The sequence below is a fragment of the Peromyscus eremicus genome, chromosome 8a (genome assembly GCF_949786415.1).
Source record: "Peromyscus eremicus chromosome 8a, PerEre_H2_v1, whole genome shotgun sequence".
In the NCBI taxonomy this organism is placed as follows: Eukaryota; Metazoa; Chordata; class Mammalia; order Rodentia; family Cricetidae; genus Peromyscus; species Peromyscus eremicus.
In genome coordinates, this window is record NC_081423.1 from 12,889,960 (window position 1) to 12,910,011 (window position 20,052).

Consider the following 20,052-nt stretch of genomic DNA (forward strand, 5'->3'; position numbering starts at 1 on the left):
TTAAGGCGTATCAAGACTTGGCCAAGGAAAGAGGTGAGGTTTCATGGCCTTTTCACACAGGTTTGAGCCTTAGCTGCTCAGGAGCCTGAGGCAGGAATATCCCAAGTTTAAAGCCAGCCTTTGCAAATTATTGAAACTCTTGTCTCAAAGCCCACTCCCCCCACCCCACCCAGCAAAAACCCACAGCTGAACGGAAAGGCCCCAGGTGTGAAAAAGTTGATTCAGATGACAACAGCATACAGCCCCACAGGCGAATTCAAAAACCAAGCTGCTGGGCACAGCAGCCTGGGAAGATAGTTCAGCAGGGCAGGGGAAGAGGCAGCCGGCAGGTGAGGTGGAGGCGGCACTTTGTAGTGGGGCTACCTACCTCCTTCCTTCCCTTGGCTAGGGGAGGAGGAAAGGAGCCCCAAGCGGCAGTTCCAACCCCTCAGGGTTGTTTCAAACAGTCCAGTACAAAGGACTTCATTTTTTCCTCCCACCTGCCGCAGCTTGCCCCTCCCCCCAGCACAGCCCTCCTGTGCTGAATCCTCTTAGATTTTGTGCTTGAAGAACAACCAGGAAACTGAAAAGTTTCCGGGTGTGAGTGCTGTGCAGGGACTCGGTTTAGGGCAGTGTTGGGAAATTCCATTTCATTTCTTCCGGCTGCTCAGTGCCCCTTCAAGCACCCAGCAGGAGGCCACAATCATGGCAGGTCCAAGACACCCAGTATCAGCGCATGCGGTAGCCCTGGTGCAGATGGAGCGACTCCAGGTAGGACCACACCACCCCATCCTCCACTCCTGCTCAAAGAGGCAGAAGGGGAGCTGGCAAAGTCTGAGGGGAGATGGCGCCTCAACCTTTCCTCACAGACATTTGCCTTCTCCGTGCGCTGGTCAGACAACAGTGACTCCTCTGTTCGCAGGAGCTGGGGTGAGTTTAGACGGCTCCAGGTAAGTAACACTGGGACCACTTCAACAGGGTGGCTCATCCTCCAATCCAGAAGCCTCTAGATACATGACCTCCCTCCCTTCCTGTAGAGGCCCTTCCAGGGACCCTTCCCCCGCCCCACCCCGGGGGGTCCTCTCCACTCTCAGAGATTGACACATGCTTCTTCTTCCTCTCAGAAGATCCTTAAGAAAACCTTCCCAGTGGAGGCAGGCCTGCTCCAGAGATCTGAACGAATTCTTCCCAAGCTTCCTGGTTAGGCCTGCAAGGGTTGCAGGGGTGGTCACAGGGGTGGTCAGGCAACCCCGCCCCCCCCAAAAAAAAGTGTGGGTGAGTGGTCCCAGTGTGTTCTTGTGACACCCGGGCAGATGTTCCACTGCTGACTCGTCAGGGGCGTACCGGCCGAGGCCTGGTACGTTTGCGGCTGCTGAACACCTATGTACAGGAACTGCTGGCAAGCTCAGAGTGCGTATTGAGGAGCGCAGCACTCAATGACTTCTTTGCACCCAAACCTCTGGATCTGGAGCCCAAGCTGCCTCCTGGCAGGTGACTTATACCCTACTCCCAGACCATGCACTTGTTGGAAGGGCAGAGGAGAAGGCTAGGCTGACCTATATGTATAGGCGGGGAAAGGGGTATTCCCATCCTTCCTACTCTTTTCTCACATGTGCTGGCTGCCCTGCCCAGCCTGGTGATCCTGCCCACACCAGAGGAGCCCTTATCCCAACCTGCAAGCAGTCTTGCCATTCATAGCCTGGAGGCTCGGAGCATGCGCTCTTTACAGCCTTTTTACACCCGTGACACAAGAGACAGACCTTTCCACACACAGGCTCAAGAACTTCTGGACGTGTTACTACGACATCCTTCAGGTAGGGCCACAGTATTAAAAACCTGGGGACAACTGGGCAGTGGTGGCACACACCTTTAACCCCAGCACTCAGGAGACATAGGCAGGCAGATCTCTGTGAGTTCGAAGCTAGCCTGGTCTACAAAGTGAGTTCCAAACACAAAACCAAAAAAAGACTTGCTCTCTGATCAAGATGGGTGCAGGTCTTGGCGTCTGAGCCCCTTCCCTGCCTCTTGATCAGGTTGGTGGCTGGTGGAGAACAAGGATCAGCAGACGGCCTGGTTTCCAGCTCCCTACCTGGAGGAGGTAGCCCCAGGCCAGGCCCAGGAGTCGGGCCTGGCTTTGCAAGGCAGTGGTATGAGCCCATCCCTTACCACTAAGAAATGGACCTTAGCCGGGCGGATCTCTGTGAGTTCGAGGCCAGCCTGGGCTACCAAGTGAATTCCAGGAAAGGTGCAAAGCTACACAGAGAAACCCTGTCTCGAAAAAAAAAAAAAAAAAAAAAAAAAGAAAAAAAAAGAAATGGACCTTGTGGCAAGGCTGAGACCAAGCCAGGAGGGAGGGGATAGTTAGGGGGGCACCATGCATGTGGGTGCTGCTTACAGCAAGAAGGCTCAAGTGGGGTTCGGAGCAGTCTGGAGTGTCTAGAGGTGAGCCCAGAGCAAGGTGAGGACTCCAGTCTTGCAGTTCTACAGTGACCCTCAAATACCTACCCTAGGGACGCAGTTCTGTGCTACCCAGGCCTATGAGGGCAGTCGCACGGATGAGCTATCAGTGCCTGCAGGGGCACGTGTGTGTGTGCTGGAAACCTCCGACCGCGGCTGGTGGCTGTGCAGGTGAGCGAGCGTGCGTGCGTGCGTGCGTGCGTGCGTGCGTGCGTGTGTTTGTGTGGTGGTGGAGTGGCAGGTGCTGCCTGGCAGAAGGGGCACATAGCATCAGGAAAACCCTTCATCAGGCCCCGCCTTCCTTGCAGGTACAGTGGCCAGGTAGGCCTGTTCCCAGCAGTGCTGCTGCAGCCTGAAGGCCTGGGCTCCCTCCTGGGCAGGCCAGGGCCCCCAGACGGTGGAAGGGAAGTCAAGGTGGCCAAGGGCAGGACTGCTCCCCCTGCAGTGCCAACTCGGCCCTGTCGGAGCGCCATCCAGAGCCGATGCTGCACCGTCACCCGCATGGCACTGGGACAGGATAAGAGCCCCAGGGTCCCCCCTGAGGATTTGTGCAGCCCTGCAGAGAGATTGTATTGTCAATCCCAACCACAGGCAAAGTAGGGAACCGGACCTGCCAAGGGAACAGGATAGGGTGGGGCTGGGTGGCTGATAAGGTCAAGGGGCAGCAACTTCTCATTTCCTCTAAATAAAACTGGAATGACTTCACCCAATCTCATTGTGCCCTGAGGGACTTCAGGCTGGGGTAGGGGTGGGCTTGAACTTCTACAGTTGAAATCTCGGCGGGCCAAGTATGGCCAAGGATTTTGGGGAGATTAGTCAGATTCATCTGAGAAGCCAAGATAGAAAAGTGCAACTTTTATGTGTCTCACAGGGCTGGGGGAGCAGCAGGGAGTGGGGACAGCTTCATGTTGTGCCACAGGAAGTCCAAGAAGGTAGCTGCTTGTAGTGTCCGGCTAAGGCGCTGGAAGTGCCGCTCTAGAGGAAGACAGAGGGCGTTAGGGCAGGGAGGAGGGGTTGTCTGTGAACCCACCAGGGACTTCCCTGGACCCAGGGCCATGTCACATACCCGTATAGGGCAACAGCGCCTCCAGTGTACCCCGCACACCCTCGTAGGCCAGTAGTTCCTCGGGGGCCTCATGCCGCAACAGCACACCCAGCACAGCCTGGGCTTCGTGGCAATGTCTGGAGTTGGTGTTCCACGTGACACAGAAGCGCAGCAGGGCCTCTGTGGGTATAGGGATGGTCACCCTGCTTGTTGGCCATTCCGTGTTCTGCCCACCAGGCCACCCCCCTCCCCAGACTGGTCCCTTCTACCCTGTCCACAACCTTTCTGGTCTCGTCGTAACCGGAGCACAGTGCCTTCCAGCTTCTCACAGGCCTCAGGATCCCTCCGGATGGCTGTGGGAGGGAAGTCAGCTTAAAGAAAGGGTCTGCTGATCCCTGGAGCCTCCCCCAACCCCAGCCTGCTCCTGGGGCAGGTACTGACCCTGGATAACAGTCAGCACAGTGTGGGGACGATCCAGGGAGATGGCAAGTCCTAGTGCCCGGAGATACCGCTTCTCATGGAGCAGGTTGTCCAGTTCTTGCTGTCTGGTGGGATAGAGGAAAAGACATTGTCAATCAGAGACCCCGGCTGGGCGTAAACACGCACAGGCCTGAGCCCTACCTCAACCTGTTTCCTATGCCTCACAGCAGGGGACATACAGGAGCTACTGCTGCTTAGGGGATCCAGGAGGTGCTAGTGGTGGAGACATGCAAGGGTGAGAGGTCTACTGAGGGTATGCAGCGGGTCCTACTGAGCCCAGACTTACCTGATCACTTGCTCTTCTCGTTTGGCCTGCTCTTCTGCCTGCTCGGCCTCCGTCACATCCTAGGATCAAATCAGGATCAGACAAGCCCCAGTGCTGTCCCCTGCGCTGCCTCATCCCACCCCTTAGGGTCCACAACCTTCCAGAGAATGATTCGGGAGTCACTGCCACCGGTGACGGCACGGTCATCCAGTCGGCTACAGTGTAGTCCCCAGACCTTGTCCTCGTGAGCATCCAGTGTCCGCACACACTCGTTGCTCTTAATGGTCCACAGCTTCAGAAGCCCGTCAGAACCACTGAGGTTGAGAATGGAAGGACTCAGTGTAGGGGAATGACCCCCACTATCCACCCCCAGCCCTCTCCTAGCCCATTCACCTAGACAGCAGCTGTGAGCCACGGCTCACAAAGGCCACCTTCAGCACAGAAGCATCATGTCCCTCAAATGTCTGCAGGGGAGAGAGAGGGGGAACCAAGTCTTACGGGTCCCAAATGTTACCGGAGAGGGGATGGGACGAGGGAAGTACTTACCTTGAGACAGCTGAAGTCTTGCAGTGCCCAGAGCTTGATGGTGCCATCAGCAGAGGCTGTGGCCAGCACCTGGTCCATGGGTGAGAACTGGACATTCCAGAGGCCACGTCGGTGGCCTGAAAAAACACCCAACAGTTGGCACTGAGGCAAGGCCCAGAGCTTAGCTGTGCGGTCCTGTGAGCCCGTGGCTAACAGCTTGTCATTGGGGGAGACAGCCAAACTGTTGATGTCCTGGTGATGAGAGCAAGTGACGAAACTTAGACCCTCACCCCATTCTAGGGCTCAGCCACACCCCATCCCAGAGGCCATGTGTGGCTACTTTGTCATGGCAGCGCTGAGTGGTCTGGGCCTGTAGAAGCACGGGGCCACTGTCCACAGCTGTGTTCTTGGACAACAGGGCTTCAGGGAGGGGCCATAGCTTCACAGTACAGTCCTGACTGCCTGTCACCAGGAAAGATTCTTTTAGCCTGTAGCCAACAAGAGAAGGGGAAACACTGCTCAGGCCCAAGGACACTGTCTGCAGTGCAGCAAGCTCTAGCCTTCTGCACCAGGATCAGGGCCAGAAGGATCATCTCAGGACTACATCACCCCCAAATGCCTCTGTCTGCACTACCTACCCTCAGAGCCACCATACATAAGCAACTGGTCCCGACCACAGGGTCACCTCCAGCAGGACCCTGTTCAGTGTCATTTTGTCTGTCTCAAGTCCTTCCTATCTTGTCCACCTTCCAAGGCCACTTCCAAGAAATCTGCCATGGCACCCGAGTCTCCCCGGGCCTCTCCTCTGCTCCACGTCTTTGGTATAGCCTCACAGTGCGGCCGAACCAGCACATTCTTTCTCCACACTGTGCTAGAAACCAATGACTCGGGCCTCTACCTCTTGGGTACCCCCGGTCCAGTCCTGATCCACTACCTGGAACAGCAGATGGTGCCCACGCTGTGTGTGTGTCCGGAGCCCTGAGCTACACAGGCCACCTGGCCGGCCTTGTTCATCCTCCAGACGCGTATGCTCTGATCCTGCGGACAGCAGGGGTTGAAGAGAGGTGATGGGCCATGGTTCTGTTGCCTTTGTTCTCACTTGAGGGCCTGCGCCTTCATACCTCTTATGGGGTCTCACCTTGGCACAGCTGGCAAAGAGCCACCCCTTCCGGAACACATCCAGGGCCAGGACAATGTCTGGGAGGGAGAGGAAGAGATGTCAGAGATCAAGGATCCAAAGGAGGCAGGGAAGGGAAGCTGCCCAAATCCGAGCTAAGGCGCCAGGTATGTCAGAGGGCTTGACCTGCCTGTGTGACCGTGGAGGATCTGACAGGCCAAAGTCTGCAGCTCAAACACTTTCAGGCAAGGGCTGTTGGAAGCCACAACAATGTAGGAGTCATTGGGCCCAAGGAATCGAACATCCAACACTTCCTCGCTATAGCCAGCAAACTGTGGGAGGCAGGAAGGTCACGAGTGAGGGGCTGTAAGACAGAAAGCCTAATGTCCAAGCCCTGCACTGGGCAGTAACAAGTGCTTACCTGTTTCTGTAGCTGTAAGGAATGTGCCTCGTAGAGCAGCAGGTTGTGATCAGCGGTGACAGTGAGGAGCAGACCAGCAGTGCGGGCCAGGGTACACTGCGTCAGTTCCTGCCCTTGGCCTGGCATCTGTGGCTGGGTGTACACACACTGTCCAGAAGCTGCCTCCCACACACGGAGGATCCCTGCATGAGGACAAGGGCTGTTGGGGGATGAGGTCCACAGGCTTCACCCAGCTCCCTGGTCCACATGTGTCCAGCCTCCCCACACCTTGGTCACCAGCTGTTAAGAAGTGCAGGCCTGAGTTCTTCACACCCAGTGCGGGTGCCGGCTCCTCAGGTAACAGCACAGCAGCTTCCACGCTCTGTGGATGAACAGGGTCAGAGCCTATACAGCCATGCCTCCCATTCCTGCCCCATTCACTGGCCCTGGCCTGCAGCGCCATACCTCAAACACTGGCACTGTCCTCGAGGCCTGGTAGCTCTGAAGGTCCCAGACTATGCAGATCTTATCACGGCCAGAGCTGAGGAGAAACAGCTCCCTCAGTTCCAGTCTCAGCCTTGGCCTCCCCTTCCACCCAAGCCCCGTGTGGTCAGCCTGAGCCAACCTGAGCATGGTATGGCCATCCTCACTGAAGGACAGGGAAGTAACAGCACTGTAGTGTGCAGCCAGGACAGCCAGACAGGAGCGGTCCTGCAGCGACCACACACGGACAGAGGTGTCCACGGCCGAGGAGAAGAGCAGCAGGCGACTGGGGTCTGGATGGAAGGCCACCAAACTGAAGAAAAGCAGCGACAAATCAGCTGTACTTCCCGGGGTGGTACCTCTACCCACCTCTCCTCCACTACCCCACTTACTGAACGACACCGGGTGAGCCTCGAAGGTGGTGTGTCCCATAGTGCTGCACAATGTCCCAGACCCGTATAGCCCCATCACAGCCACCTGTGGGGAGATGTCTGAGGTAAGGGTGGACCTCGTGCCTCGAACCCTCCAGCACACCCACCCAGCTGGGGTCCTACCTGTGGCTAACAGTGTAGAGGTGGCGTCAAAGGCCATGGAGGCCACAGGAGCCGTGTGTATCGCCTTCCACAGACGGGTGACAGTGCCTTCCCGCCAGGCCCACTGCGCCAGCAGCAGTGCCCGGCTGGCCGTTACCAGTACCTGGGGGGAGGTGTGGGACAACACAGCCGGGAGGTAAGACATGTTTGCCAATTCGATATGGAAGGGAGCTTCCCTGCCACCCCACCCATCATACTTCATTATCGGGACTGAGGTCGAAGGCAGTGATGTCCTCTTGGTCCTCCTAAGGGGAGAGTGGGGATTCAGAGCACTGTAAGAAAATGCTACCCTCCCCTCAAGTCCCTCACATCTGTCCAGCCCGTCCTTACCTGCTCCAGGCTCCGAAGCAAAGCCCCTGAGGCCACGTCTAGGATGTTGATTTTGGTACCACAGACACAAAAGAGGTAATGGCCAGTCTGGTCCATCTAGGGACAAAGGGGTCTCAGCCAAGGAACCACTCAGTACTTCCTACACCTCTTTACCCTCTAACTGGCCCTGAGGATAGTTACCTGTGCTTTCCCACCCTTGTAGAAAGGTTCAATCTTCCGCTCAACAGCATAGCTGGAAAGAGAACAGGATACTGAGTGATCGCCTAATGCCCTTGTCCCACCTGTACTGGGTACTCTCCCAGAGATGAGCCAAATCCTTGACCTTGCAAAGTACCCAGTCAGCAGCAGGAACCCAGGGATAAAACTAACAGCTCAGTGGGTGGATGTTACTATCTTCACATTACAGGAAGGTTGAGACCCAGAGCTAGCTGGTGATCATGCCTCTGTGGATCTATGGGGTCATCATATTGTTTGAAGAGGTGGGCCTGGCTGGGCGGTGGTGGCGCACACCTTTAATCCCAGCACTCGGGAGGCAGAGGCAGGCAGATCTTTGTGAGTTCGAGGCCAGCCTGGGCTACAGAGGAGATCCAGGAAAGGGGCAAAGCTACACAGAGAAACCCTGTCTCGGAAAACCAAAAAAAAAAAAAAAAAAAAAAGAGGTGGGCCTGGATAAGGTGAAGGCAGCCCAGAAACAGCCCAGGCTTCAGAAGAGGTTGGTTTTTTTGGTGTGGGGTGTCTCCCTGCTAGCTGGGGGAGGCCAGGAAAAGGTAACATACTCTCAAGGTCTTCACCAGTGAGGCCCAGCACGCACTACCCTACCAAGTCTCCCTCCTCCAGCCTCAGCCCCACTTTACTTCTCCCCAACTAGCTGTCATTTCTGGGGTCTGACTAATGTTGTCCTCTTCCCACCTTCTCTACTGCTTTGGTCCAGGCCAAGCCACTGCAGTTTCCCGGGGCGTGAGGGGAGTGGTTGTTGCAGCCTCCTCACTGGCTACCCTGTCTACTCGTCTCTTGCTTTCATCCCCTCTACAACGTCTGACGGGTGTCACTATAGGAAGCTTCCATTCTTCTCACACGCTTCTGTGACTTTGCCCAGAAGGACTTCTCCCTATCTTTCTTACGGTCAACTGCAGCACCACTGTTGCTGGCCCAGGCTCTGTGTTTTCTGCCTCTATCCTGTATGTGGGCTGGTCTGGTCTTCCCAAACCCAATGCCCCTCCTCCCAGCCTCTAAGTCCACTCCCTGGAAGTCTGCCCACCAGGATAAAACCAGCCTCCCGTGCTCTGCACCCGGTTAACCCATCAACAGATGCTGTCAGCACTGAGGCTTCTCTTTGCTAACACTTGATAATCCAATCCTCAGGGATGGGCGAAAACTATTTATCTGGAAACTATACACTACGGATAAAGGCAGAGCCTGTCCCTATCCTAGCACTGAACAGTTCCCCACTGAGCACAGGACTCGGAGCCCCTTGTATCACCCCGGAACGGCCCTCCTAAACTCCTGGCTCCCTTTCCCGGTTCCTCGGGCAGTGAACCCATCTCCCTGCGCGGTCGGCGCCTCCGCCCAGGACTTACTTGGCTTTGAAGCGGCTCACTCCGGCCACAGTCTCAGCCATGTCCGAGTGCAGTCGAATCCTCCAAGCTCAGCAGCCCTTAGCCGCGTGAGACAGACAACGCGCTACTCTGTACTTCAAGGCACGTTGTGATGACATCACGAGCTGCAACTGCTTTGACGCCATCAGCACGCGCCATGGGAGCCATCTTTACTGTGGGTACTGGCTACTGCGACCAGGAGTGGAAGCTGAAGGTGTTCCCAGCGTGCAGGCTGGCGGTGGCTACCTTGCTGAACGTCTTGCATTTTTTGACTACCTATTTACTATTTATTTATTATTTGTTCTAATTTGTCTTGTTTTCTTCTCCTTTTTTTTTTTTTTTTTTTTTGGAGACAGTATCTCTGCAGCCTTGTCTGTCCTGGAATTCGCTTTGTAGTCCAGGCTGGCCACGAACTCAGACATCCTACTGCTTCTCCCTCCCTAGTGCTGGGAATTAAAGACGTGGTCCACCAATGCCTGGCTGTCTCATTTGCTTTTCATTAAAAAAATTAATTTAAAGCCGGGTGGTGGTGGTACACGCCTTTAATCCCAGCACTTGGGAGGCAGAGGCAGGAGGATCTCTGTGAGTTCGAGGCCAGCCTGGGCTACCAAGTGAGTTCCAGGTCTCGAAAAAACACAAAAACAAAAACAAAACAAAAATTAATTAATTAATTAATTTAAGTGGGGCGGTTGTGGCACACAACTTTACTCCCAGCACTCGAGGCCAGCCTGGTCTACAGAGCGAGATCAGGACAGGCACCAAAACTACACAGAGAAACCCTGTCTTGAAAACAAAACAAAAAAATTAATTTAATTTAAACCATGTGGTGGTGGTGGCTGATGCCTTTAATCCCAGTCTCCTTGCACTCGGGAGGCAGAGCCAGGAGGATCTCTGTGAGTTTGAGGCCAGCCTGGTCTACAGAACAAGATCCTGGACACGAACCAAAACTGCACAGAGGAACCCTGTCTCGAAAAAAATTTTTTAACTTATTAAGGAAGATTCTGGTTATGTATTGTTAGTTTTAGGCTGGTCTGGAACTGTGTTATACTCAAGGTTGGCTTCAGGCTCAAGATCTTTCTGTTTCTGCCTGTTGAACACCCTCCATTTATCATTTAGTTTGTGTGTGTGTACTACAAGACCACCCCCTCGCCATAGCATGTGTGGAGACAGAGGACATGGAAGTAGGCTTTTTTCCTTCCACTGCGTAGGTTCCAGGGATGAAACTCAGGTTATCAGACTTGGCAGCAGATTCTCAGAGAGCCATCTCTCTGGCCCAGGCCTTTTCTAGATAGGGTTTCTCTGTGTGGCTCTGGCTGTCCTGAAACTTGCTCAGGCTGACCTTGAACTCACAGAGATCTGTCTGCCTCTGCCTCTGGAGTGCTGTGATTATAGGTGTGTACCACCACTGCCCATTTCAGGAAATTCATAGGACTGAATGCACACATAAAGAAGTTGGAGGCATTTTATCTTAATGTGAATTTTTAAAATGCTTTTGGCCTGGGCATGGTTGTAAAAGCCTTTAACCCCTGCACCCAGGAAGCAGAAGCAAGATGTCTGTGAATTCAAGGCCAGCCTGGTCTACAGAGGGAGTTCCAGGACAGCCAGAGTTGTTACACAGAGAAACCTTGTCTCAAAAAAACAAAACAAAACAATCCACAAAGCCTTTATTTTAAACTGCCAGGGGTTTATCTTAGGTCAGGAGGGCGAGGAAGAAGCCAGCCATCTTGGAGGTTCACCATCTTGGTTGATGATGGCTATTCTTGGTTCTCAACTTGACTACATCTGGAATTAACTAAAACCCATGGCTAGGAACACCTGTGAGGGACTTTTTCTCTTCTTTCTTCCTTTTCCTTTCCTTTTCTTTCTTTCTTTCTTTCTTTCTTTCTTTCTTTCTTTTCTTTTCCTTTTTTTTTAATTTTTATTGCAGTTTTTCAAGACAGGGATTCTTTGTGTATCAGCTCTGGCTGTCCTGAGGAACTTCTTCTTAATTAAATCATTTGAACTGGGAATACCCACTTTTAATCTGGATCTTTTGAGATGAGAAGATCCACTTTTCATCTGGACTACATCTTTTGGCAGCCTATATAAAGGACATGGAAGAAGGAGGCTTGCTCTCTGTCTGCTTGCTGGCCAGTCCTTTCCTTGGCTGGCCTACTTCTTTGGGGTTCTGGTGTATACTGAAGACCAGCTGAGACATCCAGCCTTGTGAACTGAACAACTACTGGGTTATTGGACCTTTCATTGGTAGACAGCCATTGTTGGATTAGCTGAACCACAGCCTTGTAAGCCATTCTCTCTCTCTCTCTCTCTCTCTCTCTCTCTCTCTCTCTCTCTTAACCCCTCACAGAAATGAAAATATTCTAATGTGTGATACCTGGAGACACGGCTCAGCAGTTTAGAACACTTGTTTTTGAAGAGGAACTGGATTTCATTTCCAACAATCACATGGTGACCCACAACCATCCATAACTACATTTCCAGGGTAGCCATTGCTCTCCTCTGACTTCTTAGGGCCCCAGGAATGCACATGGTTCACATACAAATAGGCAAGGTAAAACATTCATACACTCCAATCTCAGCACTCAGGAGGCAGAGGCAGGAGGATCTCTGAGTTTGAGGCCAGCCTGGTCTACATAGTAAGTTCCAGGACAGCCAGGGCTACCCAGAGAAATCCTGTCTCAAAACAAAACAGCAAAAACATTCATACACATGAAATAAATCTAAAGAGATACTTGTGGCCAGGCATGGTAGTACATGCTTTAATCCCAGCACTTGGAAGAGGGAAGAGGATCCTTGTGAGTCTGAGACCAGCCTGGTCTACAATAATGAGTTTTAGGACAGCAAGAACTACATAGAGATCCTGCCTCCACAGGGGTACCTTGTCTTCTGGAAAGAGATTTCAGATTCTGAAAACTTGTCAGATCACTTTACAGGATGCTACTGAAGCCCACATAATGATGGGTCAGTCATTGGAGGGACCACACCTTTTTTTTCCCCTCCTGTATCTATGTCTGTGGAAGCCAGAAGAAAGCATAACGTCCCCTAGAAGAACTAGGATGTTACGGATGTTATTAGCAGCCATGTGGTGCTGGGAATTAAACCTGGGAATAAAATCCAGGTCCTCTAGATCAGTCAGTGTTTTTTTGTTTGTTTGTTTGTTGTTTTTGAGACAGGATTTCTCTGTATTGATAGGCTGGCCTCAAACTGGGAAATCAGCCTGCCTCTGCCTCCCGAGTGCTGGGATTAAAAAAATGTGTGCCATCACCGAATGACACAGTTTCTCCCCCCCCCCCCCCTTTAAGATTTATTTAGGCCAGGCGGTGGTGGCAAATGCCTTTAATTCCCATACTCAGGAGGCAGAGCCAGGCAGATCTCTGTGAGTTCGAGGCCAGCCTGGTCTACAGAGCTAGGTACCAAAATAACACAGAGAAACCCTGTCTGGAAAAAAACAAAACAAAACAAAACACAACAAAAGATTTATTTATCATGTATACAGTGTTCTGCTTGTATGCACCCCTGCAGGCCAGAAGAGGGCACCAGATCTCATTACAGATGGTAGTGAGCCACGGTATGGTTGCTGGGACCTGAACTCAGGATCTCTGGAAGAGCAGCCAGTGCTTTTAACCTCTCAGACATCTCTTCTACTCTTAGTTTAAAGTTTTGAGTCATTTGTGTCACCAGCTAGGAAGCGATTAGGCTGATAGAAAAGCCATGGGAAGAAAAGTGGGTTAATGAATAAGCAAACAAACGGCTTTGCAGAATCTACTCAGTGGTAGATCCAGTCAGAGAAAGGAAACTTCAAAGTGTCTGGGAGAACAGTCTAGGGAAGAGAAAGGCCAGTGTCTGATGTGGAAGGTCAGCAGGGGTGACAAGGACGACAGAGTACACAGAATGCACAGGACGTGAGGTGGGTCAGGCCTGGGCTCAGCGTTTATTTAAATCCTTTATAAGACACCTTGGCCCTGCACACCCCACATCTCAGCCTCCGGGGCAACCTCAGTCTCCTGAGCCCTGGAGCTCAGAAGCAGGGAGTCATCCTCCAGGAAGTCGCCCAGCTGTGCCAGCTGCCGGCGGATGAAGTGGGTGGTGCGGTGCACCCGGCGCACATGCCCCAGCAGGCTCAGCAGCAGGGTCCGGTTGCGTTCGTGGCGCTGGACCCAAGCATCACGTAGCTCACGGTAGCAGTTGTGTTGCTCACCCTCCGCGGCAGCCAGAGTGGCCCCACAGCCTAAGGGGCAGCGCTGCTGGCCACCCTGCTGGCCACCCTGAGGGCAGTGCTGGCGGTGCTCATCGAGGACCCCACGCAGAACCTGCGCGGTGCAGCCCTCATTGGGGCAGGCCATCAGCTCGAAGGGGCATGAGTTTTGGTGCCCCTTGCGATGAGCCAGAGGGCATGTCACCAAGCAGCCAGCTTCAGCGTTCTTGCACTAGGGAGTATAAGAAAGCTCAGTGTGAATTAAACTGGGTTAGGCATTGCCACTTGGGGCTCCCACATAACCTCTAAGCTGTGATATCCCCTGAGTATGAAACTCTGGAGCCTCTTAAGGTTTTTATTGGTTTGTAGAGACAGTTTCTCTGTAATAACCCTGGCTGTCCTGGAACTTGCTCTGTAGACCAGGCTGGGCTCCTCAGACTCAGAGATCAGCCTGCTTCTGTCTCCCCAGCGCTGGGATTAAAGGCGTGTGCCACTACACCTCACTGCTTGCTAAGCTTTTGTGATTCCATTTTGTAAAGCTAGAGGGCTGAAGAGTAATAATGGCTAGTGCACCAGGCACTTCATCCCTGGAATTTTTTATACTCCCCACAGTACACCTGAAGGTCCAAGGGACCTAGGAAGGATAAGCAGCTGTCTAGTGGCACAGCAAATGGTAGACCTATGATTCACACTCTTTAACCGTGTCTGTGACCCGTGGCCTATCCTTGGTCCTGACAAAAGGCTTCTTTTTGCCCCCTCTTCTGACCCTGCCCCACCCCCCGCCGGGAGGGCGGGAGTGGATGCTCTGAGCTACCTTGACTTGTAGGCGACCAATGGTTTTCCGGAGTTTGTTCACTTGGACCATCTTTCTCCTTTTCACCTCTTTTCTACAGCATGGACAGGTGTTTTGTCTAGAAAGAGGGATCAGTGTGATGTTGGAAGTGGAAGAGGGAAGGTGGGAGTCATATGCCTGCCAGAGCAAGCCTTCATGGGGTAACCCAGCTAGTCCCTCCTTTCTGGCTGGAGGGGCCTGAAGGGGGCCCTACAGTGAGGATTTGGCTCCCAAGCTGAGGCTAGGGACTTCAGACTACAGAGTGAGGCACACTTTATCTTAGTGTCCCGGATTTTGCGGCTGAGTCTTCTAGCCATTGGAACCCAGTTTTTGGAAGACCTTCCCACTCTCAGCGGCAGGAGTCGCCCCCCAGCCTCCCACCCCCCTGAATTCCCAATGGCACCTGGCTAGCCACTGGAGGATGCACTTTTTGCAGAAGATGTGACTGCATGGCAGCCTCATTGGCCTCTTGAGAACCCCATGGCAGACGGAACACAGGAAGTTGCAGTCAGGAGGGCTGGCAAAGAGGTTGAGATCGTACCCACCACTCTGCAAAGGCCAGGTCAGCGGTAAGGCCTGGGCGGGACCAGGCTCCAAGCCCCTGCCCCAAAGCACTCTTACTAGCAAGATACTGCAGCCATCTTTTGGTAGGGAGGCAGGCTACATTTAAAAAGTCAATATAGCCTGCAGGGGCCAGCCCCCACTTCAAGGGTGAATCTGTGGGGGTTGATTCCCTCAAGATTTGCCAATATTTGACTGAAGAAGCTGGAATGGCTCCAGGTTATACCACCTAGAGCCTTCTGAAAGATTTTCTTGTCCCATAAAGGAACTGTCATCCATTCTCAGAGTGAGATAGCATTGATTCCTAGGCAGCTAGGCAGCTGTCTAGGAATTGAGCACTTATCTCAGAGCTGGTGGAAAGAGGCCAGGGGCTCACCATGATCTGTGTCTGGACGGCAGCTCCACTGAGGCTAAGGACTCAGGAGCCTCCATTTCACAGTGCATGTGGCCCGACATCACAGTGGCATTGTCTAGCTTGGGCCAATCACAGCTCTGGCCCAGGGCCCACTGGGACCTTGTAGCCACCCACCCTTTGCCTTTCCCTCTGAAGGTGAGTGGTACGGTAGCCTCATCTCAGGAGTAGTCTTTGGATTCTCTCCCTTGCCTTGGTTGTGGCTGACTTCTAGGGGCTGGATCCCCAATGTCAGCAGGTTCACAGGGCTTGCAGCTCCTCCTGACTGGGTGGTCAGTTTACATGTTGGCCTTCTCCACTAACATCCCTTCACCAAGGACTAAGCCCAATAGCAGGAGGCCCATCCTGTGAAAGAGCCCAGAGGTTTTTTTTTTTTTCGAGACAGGGTTTCTCTGTGTAGCTTTGCGCCTTTTCCTGGAACTCACTTGGTAGCCCAGGCTGGCCTCGAACTCACAGAGATCCGCCTGGCTCTGCCTCCCAAGTGCTGGGATTAAAGGCGTGCGCCACCACCGCCCGGCTGGTTTTTTAATTTAACTGTAAGAAAGGCCTTGGGAGCCTGGCAGTGGTGGTATAGGCCTTTAACTCCAGCGCTTGGGAGGCAGAGGCAGGTCGATCTCTGTGAGTTCGAGGCCAGCTTGGCCTACAGAGTTTCAGGATGGCCCGGGCTGTTATACAGAGAGACTGTCTTGAGAAACAAAACAAAAGCCTTGGGGAGATAACACTTTTAGTATACATGTTGTGTAGTTTTGTTTTGTTTTTTTCTTTGACTATAACATGGTCTCTATATTGGTATAGAGATCACATTGGCCAGATAATTTATTGCAACTAAGCTGCAGGCCATCTTGGGAGATGCCAGAGTATACATGAACTAAAAAGGCCACTCCATGATGCAGTTTCCATGTCATAACCTTAGATGGGGTAGGACTTTGCTGTTTTGGGGCCACACACACTCAGTAAGCTGAATAAATACTGGTTTATGAAGCTTAACTTCAGTGGACTCATACTTTGGTGATTACTGGTGCCCTATTTGGGGTGAATAGATGTCTCTCATCAAAAAAGGGCCAACACATCCCTTCAAGTTCACTTTTTGCCTAGGTAGTCATCTCTTAAGAAAATTTTAACTATGTATAGGTATGATTTGTCTGCACATTGGCCTGTGCATGTGAGTGCAGGTGCCATTGGAGGCCAGAGTTACGAGCTGGAGTTAGTCCTCTGCAAGAGCAGCAAGTACTCCAGCTGAGTCATCTCTCATCTATTTTTTTTAAAATTATTTTTATTTTATGTGTACTGGTATTTTGCCTGCATGTATATCTGTGTGAGGGTGTCAGATCTCAGAGTTACAGAAAGTTGTGAGCTGCCATGTGGGTGCTGGGAATTCAACTCAGGTCCTTTGGAAGAACAGCCAGTTCTCTTAACCACTGAACCATCTCTCCAGCCCCCGCCATCTCTCATCTATTAAAGAGACAGGGCCTCCTACTGTCACCTCGGCTGGCCTAGAACTCTTTATAGAGCAGGCCTGCCTCTGCATCTCCAGCGCAGGCAACCACAGCCAGGCTCCATTCATTTTAAAGATCCCGAACACTGAAGCTACTGTTGCATCCTTGTTAGTGATCACTTTAGGTCAGGACACTTTACCTGCTTGTGTGCAAATTACATCTGGAGCGTGTGTACAAGACAAGGTCTAGCCCAGCTGAAACTTGTCACATACAAACTTGTGTTTGAGTTCGGCTTGTGTAGTGTCTAAATCAGTAGGAAGCTCAGGTGTAACCCCAGCATTTGGAAGGCTGAAGTGGGATTGTTAAACTCCATGCCCTCATTGACTACACAGCAGGACCCGGTCTCAAAAGAAAAAACGGGTTGAGGATTTAGGTTTGTGATAGAGCGCTTGCCTAGCAAGCCCAAGGCCCTGGGTTCGGTCCTCAGCTCCGGGTGGGTGGGTGGGTGGAAGGGCTAGAGATGTCTCAAAACCGTTGTTCTTTCAGAGGACCTGGTGTTTGGTTCCCATCAGACACATGGAGGCTCTCAACTATACCAAACTCCAGTTGCAGGGGATCTGACGTCTTATGGCCATGGGCATCAGGCACGCACATGGTGCATATACATACACGCGGCGAAATAAAACACATTTAACACACCCGGCTAAGACTCCATTTTCCACCCAGACTAACAGGTACCCTCTAAAACATACATACACACACGGTAAGTTAAGTTAAACCATTTTATTTGAGAGAAGTGAACACCCGAACCCTGCCATTTCCGTGGACGAAGCGGCGGCCGCCTCCAGATCCAGTGGAACCTGCGGAGAAATGACACTGTTAGGATCGATGTCACAAGCCGGGACGCGAGAGCGGGGAGGCGATCCGGAGTGTAGGGGCCTGGGTTTCACCCTCCCACACTGGGGCAGCGGGCGGTGAGCTTAGGCCTCTGTGGCTCTGGGCGCCGAATCTCACCTCCGGCCACAGTCAAAGCCGAAGATGATTTTCAACGAACGCCCATTTACCGGGCCAACAGCGAACGCAGCATGAGACCGAGGAGGCGCAACCTACCTGGGCCGGGAAGCAGCACCACGCACTCACGATCACTAGCAGGCCTGAAAGGCGCCGGTCAGAGCTTTTATAGTCCCTTCCAGGCGGCGTAGGTTTCGGCTTCGGCGAGAGAATGTGCGCAGGCGCAGGAAGAACGTGGCGGGGGCGGGACAACACGCAGCCAATTACAGCCTGCGGGCGAGCTGCGCGGGCAGTCGAGATATCGCGGCGCTTTGGTGCACTATAAGAACCCCCTTCCGCGCAGTCTCGCTCTTCTTCTTCTTCGGGAAAACACGTGAGTTTGTGTTACAGGATTCTGGCTTTGGGGCCTGGGCCGTGGAGATCCGTGGACATCCGCACGGGGACACGCTTGGGCGGGGGGTCCCGTATGGGAACCCCAAGTGGCCGCAGAGCATAGGACTCTGCTGATTTGCTTCCTTTTGTCTCTGTAGCAAATGGCGGACGACGCCGGTGCAGCGGGAGGGCCCGGAGGACCCGGGGGCCCGGGACTAGGAGGCCGCGGCGGCTTCCGCGGAGGATTCGGCAGCGGCCTTAGGGGCCGCGGTCGTGGTCGTGGCCGTGGCCGTGGCCGAGGCCGCGGGGCTCGTGGAGGTAAAGCTGAAGACAAGGAGGTAGGTCCTGGGCCGCGGGCGGGGTCGGCGCGCGCTCTGCGTGAAGCCGCCTTTTCACTGATGTCTTCCTGCAGTGGATCCCCGTCACCAAGCTGGGCCGCCTGGTTAAGGACATGAAGATCAAGTCCCTGGAGGAGATCTACCTGTTCTCCCTTCCCATTAAGGTACAGACACCTCGGTGCTGGAACATTGTTTGGGTGGGAAGGTTGCTCTCTAGATGGCCACTTGTGCTTGCTGCCACATCCGTTATCAGGGGATGAAGTGAGGACGACTTGCAGTAGTCCTTTTCTGTCTAATGACAGGAAGCTCTGAACAGGTTTCCCACAATTTCCTGTTTTAGGAATCCGAGATCATTGACTTTTTCCTGGGCGCATCCCTAAAGGATGAGGTTCTAAAGATCATGCCAGTGCAGAAGCAGACTCGGGCTGGCCAGCGGACCAGGTTCAAGGTATTAAGTCTATTCTTTAGCAAGGTGGAAATGTTTAAACAGTGTGACTGAGCAAAACTCTCTCACTCTGCATAGTTACACTAGGTTTTACCCGTGTGACTTTCGTACCGGGAGAGAGAGAAAAAGAGTTCCTCAAGTACTTTTGATTGGCCTCACAGTGGCCTCTCTTGCCTAGAGGAGCACCACAGGTCCTGGTTGGGATATGCGGGTTCTGTGAGGTACTGCCAGCCATTTCACCTAAGTATTTTCACAGGCTTTTGTCGCTATTGGGGACTATAATGGTCATGTTGGTCTTGGTGTTAAGTGCTCCAAGGAAGTAGCCACTGCCATCCGAGGGGCCATCATCTTGGCCAAGCTGTCCATTGTCCCTGTGCGGAGAGGCTACTGGGGGAACAAGATTGGCAAGCCCCACACTGTGCCGTGCAAAGTGACAGGCCGCTGTGGCTCTGTGTTGGTGCGTCTCATCCCTGCCCCCAGGGGCACTGGCATCGTCTCTGCTCCTGTGCCTAAGAAGTTACTGATGATGGCCGGTATTGATGACTGCTACACGTCAGCCAGGGGCTGCACTGCCACCCTGGGCAACTTTGGTAGGTAGCTCACACAGTTAGTTGCTGGGGCCTCTCAGCTCTGCTGGATCACACCAGCCCAGGGAGAGGTGGCCTTCTCTGTTCCTAGGAGTGCAACAGATCCTTAGTGGGTGGGACTTTATCAACAAAAATCAAGCCACTATCCTTACCCTTCCTACTGTTTTCCAGCCAAGGCCACCTTTGATGCCATCTCCAAGACCTACAGCTACCTGACCCCCGACCTCTGGAAAGAGACTGTATTCACCAAATCTCCGTATCAGGTATGCTGATTGAGCTGGTGGTGTTGGCTGCTTTGGCTTTGTTAAGATTAGGGGATGTGTTGTATTAATGATGTTCCACTTCTCTTTTTAGGAATTCACTGACCATCTTGTGAAAACCCACACCCGAGTGTCTGTTCAGAGGACCCAGGCTCCAGCTGTGGCCACCACATAAGGGTTTTTATACAAGAAAAATAAAGTGAATTAAATCTGCTAATAATGTTTGTCTCCATTTTTGTTTGTTTGTTTTTTGGTGACCCATCTCCCTCATGCTTGGTGAAAGTTTTACTTGAAGAGGACAAAGCTATGCATTTAATGGACACCAAACAACAGG

General features: G+C 52.9%; 4 protein-coding genes, 1 long non-coding RNA gene and 2 other non-coding genes across 8 annotated transcripts; 3 read left to right on the forward strand and 4 right to left on the reverse strand.

The window, feature by feature from the left end:
• Positions 1–609: 609 nt before the first annotated feature.
• Noxo1 (NADPH oxidase organizer 1) lies at positions 610–3,071 on the forward strand. 2 transcript variants are annotated; one of them, XM_059269191.1, is made up of 8 exons: positions 610–750; positions 849–929; positions 1,104–1,179; positions 1,293–1,470; positions 1,612–1,793; positions 2,013–2,126; positions 2,490–2,607; positions 2,745–3,071. In XM_059269191.1, exons 1-8 carry the CDS (start codon positions 685–687, stop codon positions 3,034–3,036), a joined length of 1,107 nt encoding a protein of 368 aa, XP_059125174.1. In that variant the 5' UTR covers positions 610–684; the 3' UTR covers positions 3,037–3,071. The 2 variants fall into 2 exon arrangements, with proteins under 2 accessions (XP_059125174.1, XP_059125176.1); XM_059269193.1 differs by having other exon boundaries at positions 1,107–1,179.
• Positions 3,072–3,276: 205 nt separating this feature from the next.
• Tbl3 (transducin beta like 3) lies at positions 3,277–9,366 on the reverse strand. The gene is made up of 20 exons (XM_059269194.1): positions 9,252–9,366; positions 7,675–7,906; positions 7,542–7,589; positions 7,306–7,447; positions 7,144–7,228; positions 6,734–7,064; positions 6,557–6,650; positions 6,290–6,471; positions 6,059–6,200; positions 5,890–5,948; positions 5,686–5,789; positions 5,092–5,239; positions 4,773–5,003; positions 4,620–4,690; positions 4,384–4,540; positions 4,248–4,306; positions 3,923–4,026; positions 3,763–3,834; positions 3,503–3,661; positions 3,277–3,411 (listed from the first exon to the last, which is right to left on the reverse strand). The coding sequence occupies exons 2-20, from the start codon at positions 7,768–7,770 to the stop codon at positions 3,302–3,304; spliced, it is 2,394 nt and encodes a 797-aa protein (XP_059125177.1). The 5' UTR covers positions 7,771–7,906; positions 9,252–9,366; the 3' UTR covers positions 3,277–3,301.
• Positions 9,367–13,172: 3,806 nt separating this feature from the next.
• Rnf151 (ring finger protein 151) lies at positions 13,173–15,366 on the reverse strand. The gene is made up of 4 exons (XM_059270215.1): positions 15,234–15,366; positions 14,700–14,845; positions 14,279–14,375; positions 13,173–13,696 (listed from the first exon to the last, which is right to left on the reverse strand). The coding sequence occupies exons 1-4, from the start codon at positions 15,234–15,236 to the stop codon at positions 13,214–13,216; spliced, it is 729 nt and encodes a 242-aa protein (XP_059126198.1). The 5' UTR covers positions 15,237–15,366; the 3' UTR covers positions 13,173–13,213.
• Positions 15,367–17,473: 2,107 nt separating this feature from the next.
• On the reverse strand, positions 17,474–19,040 carry LOC131916727 (uncharacterized). Its single transcript, XR_009380589.1, has 2 exons — positions 17,816–19,040; positions 17,474–17,565 (listed from the first exon to the last, which is right to left on the reverse strand). It is a non-coding gene; the product is annotated as an uncharacterized LOC131916727 (long non-coding RNA).
• Positions 17,474–19,928, forward strand: Rps2 (ribosomal protein S2). The gene is made up of 7 exons (XM_059270213.1): positions 17,474–18,089; positions 18,247–18,426; positions 18,501–18,590; positions 18,767–18,874; positions 19,128–19,461; positions 19,630–19,721; positions 19,813–19,928. The coding sequence occupies exons 2-7, from the start codon at positions 18,250–18,252 to the stop codon at positions 19,891–19,893; spliced, it is 882 nt and encodes a 293-aa protein (XP_059126196.1). The 5' UTR covers positions 17,474–18,089; positions 18,247–18,249; the 3' UTR covers positions 19,894–19,928.
• On the reverse strand, positions 17,633–17,759 carry LOC131918164 (small nucleolar RNA ACA64). Its single transcript, XR_009380899.1, has one exon. It is a non-coding gene; the product is annotated as a small nucleolar RNA ACA64 (small nucleolar RNA).
• Positions 18,931–19,064, forward strand: LOC131918127 (small nucleolar RNA SNORA64/SNORA10 family). Its single transcript, XR_009380868.1, has one exon. It is a non-coding gene; the product is annotated as a small nucleolar RNA SNORA64/SNORA10 family (small nucleolar RNA).
• Positions 19,929–20,052: the final 124 nt, after the last annotated feature.

Coding starts and splice junctions, on each gene's coding strand:
- Noxo1 (XM_059269191.1), top strand. CDS start 685: ATGGCAGGTCCAAGACACCCAGTATCAGCGCATGCGGTAGCCCTGGTG. Junction 1,180..1,292: donor AATTCTTCCCAAGCTTCCTG/GTTAGGCCTGCA, acceptor ACACCCGGGCAG/ATGTTCCACTGCTGACTCGT. Junction 2,127..2,489: donor CCTGGCTTTGCAAGGCAGTG/GTATGAGCCCAT, acceptor TACCTACCCTAG/GGACGCAGTTCTGTGCTACC.
- Tbl3 (XM_059269194.1), bottom strand. CDS start 7,770: ATGGACCAGACTGGCCATTACCTCTTTTGTGTCTGTGGTACCAAAATC. Junction 5,790..5,889: donor TCTTTGCCAGCTGTGCCAAG/GTGAGACCCCAT, acceptor TGCTGTCCGCAG/GATCAGAGCATACGCGTCTG. Junction 5,240..5,685: donor GGCACCATCTGCTGTTCCAG/GTAGTGGATCAG, acceptor TGTTGGCTACAG/GCTAAAAGAATCTTTCCTGG.
- Rnf151 (XM_059270215.1), bottom strand. Junction 14,376..14,699: donor ATCCTCCAGTGGCTAGCCAG/GTGCCATTGGGA, acceptor CCCTCTTTCTAG/ACAAAACACCTGTCCATGCT. Junction 13,697..14,278: donor TTGGTCGCCTACAAGTCAAG/GTAGCTCAGAGC, acceptor TATACTCCCTAG/TGCAAGAACGCTGAAGCTGG.
- Rps2 (XM_059270213.1), top strand. CDS start 18,250: ATGGCGGACGACGCCGGTGCAGCGGGAGGGCCCGGAGGACCCGGGGGC. Junction 18,427..18,500: donor GTAAAGCTGAAGACAAGGAG/GTAGGTCCTGGG, acceptor GTCTTCCTGCAG/TGGATCCCCGTCACCAAGCT. Junction 19,462..19,629: donor TGCCACCCTGGGCAACTTTG/GTAGGTAGCTCA, acceptor ACTGTTTTCCAG/CCAAGGCCACCTTTGATGCC.